The following is a 5761-nucleotide window of genomic DNA, read 5'->3' on the forward strand; positions in this document are numbered from 1 at the left end:
TGTTCATGTATCCAAGTGAAAAAAAATTTTTTAAACAGAGCATGCTACTTCTCTTAATACCACTTTCTATTTAAGAATGTGGCAGGATCCACATGATTTGAGAACCCCATTTCTCCATAGCCAAGCACCCATCTCTGCATTTCTACCCCTACTTCAACCTGTCCAGTGCACAAGAAATCCTTCTTTTGCCCTGCATTCTGCAAATTTCCACAGCAGCTCTCCTTGTTGACCATATAATACTCTCACCAGTGTGATGTGGGAATAGAGCACTGGCAGACAGTTCCAGTACTCTAAGAGGCTTTGAAAGAGATTCCTGCCCTTCACACCTGCCATCTTCTTGAGTTGTTCATCCTTACCTGCAGCTACTGAAGAGAAACGGTTTTCATTACCCTTTAGTGCCAAAACAAATGCCTAAATAAAACCTTGGAATCTTTCTTGCATGGCTTCCCAATTCCTGTCCCCCTTCTGTGCTTGCCATTCATCATCCCGTGACATTTTCCCTCTTCCTGGAATTAATAATCGAGACTTTTTTTAATGGTGCTGTTGTCACTGCTTTATAACTCTAGGAACCAGCAGCACAAACACCGTTGGGGGAACAGTGAACAGCCAAGCTGCCCAAGCTCAGCCTCCTGCCATGACATCCAGCAGGAAGGGCACCTTCACAGATGACCTGCACAAACTGGTAGACAACTGGGCCCGAGATGCCATGAATCTTTCAGGCAGGAGAGGAAGCAAAGGACACATGAATTATGAGGTAAGGGTTCCTTTTTTTTTTTCATTTTCCTAATTTCTTGCAGTGCCACCACTTAGAAAAACCAGATGAAAATTGTGCAGGTGCCCTTTACTTCTCCTTCCCTGAATCCCTGACTCCTTATTGGTTAGTTTGTTTTTTTCTTCTCTTTCCTTTAACATTCTAAACTACATGTGCATGTGTACACACACACACACACACACACACACACACACACACCATCCTCCTCTTCCAATAGGGATGGTATCTTCTCACTCCTTGGTGGGTAGAGAGCCAGTAAATATTACGGAGGACTTTGTTGTGTTTTGCTTTGCTTTGCTCTATTAGATTAGAATAGCCTCACCTCTAAAATTGTATTGCTAGACTGCCCATTTTACTCCTGTGAATTTGATACCCCCACCAAACTTTAAGTGTTTTTTGTTTTCAGGGCCCTGGAATGGCAAGGAAGTTCTCTGCACCTGGACAGCTGTGCATCTCCATGACCCTCAAACCTGGGTGGCTCTGCCCCCATCTCTGCAGCATCAGCTACCTCTCTAGGTCACTTCACCAAATCTATGTGCCCCCCACAGCAGTATGGTTTTCCAGCTGCCCCATTTGGCACTCAGTGGAGTGGGACGGGTGGCCCAGCACCCCAGCCACTTGGCCAGTTCCAGCCTGTAGGGACTGCCTCCTTGCAGAATTTCAACATCAGCAATTTGCAGAAATCCATCAGCAACCCCCCGGGTTCCAACCTGCGGACCACTTAGTGAGACCTAGAGACATTAACTGAGTAGATCTGGGGGCAGGAGATGGAATGCTGAAGGGAGGGTGGGGGGATGGGGAAGTAGCCTATATACTAACTACTAGTGCTGCATTTAACTGGTTATTTCTTGCCAGAAGGGAATGTTTGTAATACTGCTTTGAGCCCTCAGAATGGAGACTCTCCTTCCCACTCCATTTATTGGAATGGGACAAGGAGAGAGCAACTTTCTTGTGAAGGGGCTGCTTCAGTCTATGCTTTCCTGTTTATCTACACCCACCAGTGAGGCCTAGGGCTAGAAGAGAATCTTGTTTTCAAGAAGCTACAAGAGAGCTCAATGTAAATCCAGTGCCCATCTGTATCTGCAAGTGGGTGGAGCTCTTATTTGTGATACATGCCCCCAATCCCTTACTCCCTCAAGAATTCAAACCATCAGACAAAAAAAAAAAAAAAAAAAAAATGGGGTCCTCTCCTACTCTGCTCCCCACCTCCCCCTTTTTTTTCTCTTTTAGAACCCGGTGAAAAATATCAGTGGACTGGGGTTGCAACCCTTTCTTATAATAGGTCATTAGTGCTTTAAGCAAAAGATATTAGCAGCTTTGACTGCAGCATTAGCAATTAGGAAAAAAAAATACGTTCCCTGCGGACATGTAACTTTGCCATCAGTTTGATGTGGAAACACTGTGATATATAAATGTTGTTGGACAACAGTAGTTTTAAGAGTAAAATATGAAAGGTTTAAAAAGTTCACACACACAAAAAAAAGCTAGCTCTGTCCTTTACTTATTGAGACACTTTAACTTTTTCCTTTGTACTTCCATTGTATTAGATAAATAAATGTGAATGTAAAATTGTATAAATTACTGTACTTGAATACTTCTGTTCTCCCAGTATTGCTTGCTGGATATTTTAGTGCCTTGGACTTCTATTGCTTCTGCCATTAGCATCAATTACCAGATTCCAGATCAACAAAGGGCCTGTGGAAAGAACATTTAGGTCCATGTGACCCCAGCAGTGGATATGCCAAAGGGAAAAGAGTATTTTTTTTTTTTTTAAAGTCATTCAACAGTTTTGTCTAGAGCAGGTATGAGTAAGGTGAGAAGTTGACATCAGTGGTTGAAAGCAGAAAGTTCTATTTCAGGAATAGTTAGGAGGGGTGTTATAACAAAATTGCACAATTTAAAAGATTAAAGGAGGTATGAGCTAAGAGAAAGAAAAAGAAAGGTTAATTAAAAGGGGAACACACTTGTTTTGAAGATACCTGATGCCTGGCCAGATTGTGGTAAACCTTACTTATTTGAGCTGGGCTTGAACAGATGAGACCTGGAAGAAATTAAACATAAAGAGAAGGGGAGGGGGAGCTCGTTTTTAAGGTGGGAAGAGTGATAGTGAAAAGTCACAGATGGAGAAAGTTGCTCTAACAAAAACCATTTGGGCTGCTCTCCTTATGTACCTGCACCATGCATTTCTCAGCTTGGGGTACTCTAGTCTATGGAAAGTGAACCTACTTCTGACTTAATAAGCATTGTAGCAAAGAATGCTTTTTCTATTTTCTCTATGATGATGTCCAAATGGTTGCAGGATCATAATCTATCGTGCCACCTGTTTCTACATTTATAACTAATATTCTCACATATTCATTTACATACTCCCCTTACATAACTGCAACCAACCAGTATTATTTAATGCTATGCCTAGTTGTAATGTGCAGTTCTGTTATTTTCAGAACTTTCCAGAAGTACTGTCCTAATTGACTATGTTTGGGATATTCTCAGAACGTGGGGAAAGAAACTAGGACTCTTTCTTGGGTGCTGCTTCTCTTGACTTAGTTGGGACATGCCATATTTTCAACCTTTCACCCACCTCAGTGGCACATCCCCAGAGCCTCCATGATAAGAAGAGCCTGGTAGCTATCCAATCTTTTTTGTTCCTTTTTGGCCCTGGTCCTGTTTTCTTTATTAAGTTGGCCTAGGCCCAGAGATGCAAATGAGAACTAAAGGTTTTCAGGAGGTAGAAATGAAAGGGGCAAGGGTTCCAAGCCCTGCTTCAGAAGTGTTGAACTATTTTTCTTTGCTTATAATTCTTGGGGAGAGGGTAAGAGTGAGAACAAAGAAGGTGGCGAGTAAATGAGAAATGGATCACTTGAGGTGAATGAAATGATAAGTTTCTACCAGAGGAATGAGGGTGCCAAATGCAGCACATTGTTTTGTTATTTTGGTTTAGCAATTTTGAGGTCTTTTCACTCACACAAAAATAAGAACTGGTTTTATTTACTGTTGATTTTTCCCCTGCCTGTGGATGAAATAACTGAAGCCTAGAGGAATGAACTAGTGCTACTGAACTGTTTAAATTATTTTTGTTAATAGTACCCTTCGAGTATCTTTTTCCACATTAAAAAGAACTTTCTGAACTATAAATGTTTTCCTTACATTATTTAACAATGTACACTGTTTAAAAAAACAAACTGAATTCAAACCTTGGGGGTTTCTCAGCAGCCGTTAATTGTACATTTTGCACTAACTCTGGGTGTTGCGCTTCTTGTAAGATTGCGCTTTGTGCTTCAGTTTGTTACCTTTGTAGACTTATTTAATGAAACCATTCAAATAAACCAAACTTGCTTTTGTTGAGCCGTGGGTTTTATTTCTAGCAAGTGCCTTTTTCGTGTTCTCATTGGCTGTTTTGAGTTGTGCAATTTACAAGTGGCTTCCCAACCCTCGGGAACTTTAGCAGCAATGTTGCCCTGAACTAAGATGCTGCTAACAAGGAAAGTGATACTTTTTCTGAGGAAGACATTAAGGATCTCAAAATCAAAAGAGGAATACATAACCAAATCCATGCAACATGTATAAAGGTGAAAGTCTTTTAGAAGACAGGCAAATTCAGGCAGGCTGCTGCCTCTTCCGAAGGAACAGGAAAGGTCAGCAGCTGTCCACTACTTTCACATTGAGACACCACTAGCAATGGTCTGGGATCCAAAAAATAACAAGTCACTACTTCAAGATTAGGCCCAGAATGCACCTAAAAAAGTAAAACTGTAAACTATTTTGTAAAAATTATGAAACATTTAAATACTGTGAAAAAAATCAATTTAATAGCTACTAGTATTTATTTTATAAGAAGTAAATTTGGGCTGGGGAGATAGCTCAGTTGGTAAAGTGCTCGCCTCGCAAGCGCAAGGCCCTGGGTTCAACCCCCAGCACAAAAAAAAAAAAAAAAAAAAAAAAAAGTAAATTCACACCAGGTGCCATGGCACACGCCTGTAATTCCCAACAGCTCGGGAAGCTGAGGCAGGAGGCTCTGGGTTCAAAGCCAGCCTCGGCATAAGCAAGGCGCTAAGCAACTCAGCGAGACCCTGTCTCTAAATAAAATACAAAATAGGGCTGGGGATGTGGCTGAGTGGTCAAGTGTCCCCTGAATTCAATCCCCGGTACCCACCCTGCCCTGCAAAAAAAAATAATAAAAATAAATTTGCTTTCTCAGAAGGCCTTTTCCTTGATCTTGGATCATTGCTTTGCTTAAGAAAAATTTTGGTCTTGGAAAGGATGCAGAATTGTTAATGTCATGAACCCACAACTGAGAGATTATATAGTACACCCCCTCTTACCCACAGTTTTGCTTTCCAAGATTTCAGGCAGATACAAACAATTCCTAAGTTGTAAATTGACTGTCATTCTAAATAATGTGATGAAATCTTAGGCTTTCCCACCCAGGACATGAATCATATCTTTATCCAGTGTATCCATGCTATATGCATTATCTACCCATCAGTCACTCTGTCTTCTCAAGTTATCAGATCAACTTTGGCATTATTGCTGTGCTTGAATCGCAGTTCAAATAACCCTTAATGTCCATGAAGTGTTAAGAGTGATGCTGGCAATCTGGATATGCTGTAGAGAAGCCTAAACGTGCTTCCATAGAGAAGGTGAAAGAAAAAAAAAAAAAAATGTATGCTACAGTTGCTAAGATCTACAGTATATCAATCTTCTATCTTTGAAGTTATAAAGAAGAAAAGAGTTGTGCCAATTCTGTTGTTGCACACAAACCACATTTAAGTTATGGCCACAGGTGTTCAAGGTGGGACAGGTATTAAATTACAAGGTTTGGTATTATCCGTGGTTCCAGACATCCATTGGGAGTCTTGGAAGGAGGGGAGGTACTGTATTAGATAGGACTGCAGCCTGGATTGAGAGAAAATAGTAAACCGCACCACTCTAGCCTTGTTCTCAGGATACACAGTACAAAGATAACATTAAAAATAAGATGCCCCAGGG

At 41.0% G+C, this 5761-nt stretch overlaps 1 protein-coding gene across 1 annotated transcript in view; it reads left to right on the forward strand.

Moving 5' to 3' along the window:
• Wnk1 (WNK lysine deficient protein kinase 1) overlaps positions 1-4117 on the forward strand; it is a 140332-nt gene extending 136215 nt beyond the window's left edge. Inside the window, 3 exon segments of the mRNA XM_047550993.1 lie at positions 567-754; positions 1179-1235; positions 1237-4117. Coding sequence (XP_047406949.1) covers positions 567-754; positions 1179-1235; positions 1237-1497 — 506 coding nt within the window. The 3' untranslated portion in view covers positions 1498-4117.
• The last annotated feature ends 1644 nt before the right edge of the window (positions 4118-5761 follow it).

The sequence above is a fragment of the Sciurus carolinensis genome, chromosome 4 (assembly GCF_902686445.1).
Source record: "Sciurus carolinensis chromosome 4, mSciCar1.2, whole genome shotgun sequence".
In the NCBI taxonomy this organism is placed as follows: Eukaryota; Metazoa; Chordata; class Mammalia; order Rodentia; family Sciuridae; genus Sciurus; species Sciurus carolinensis.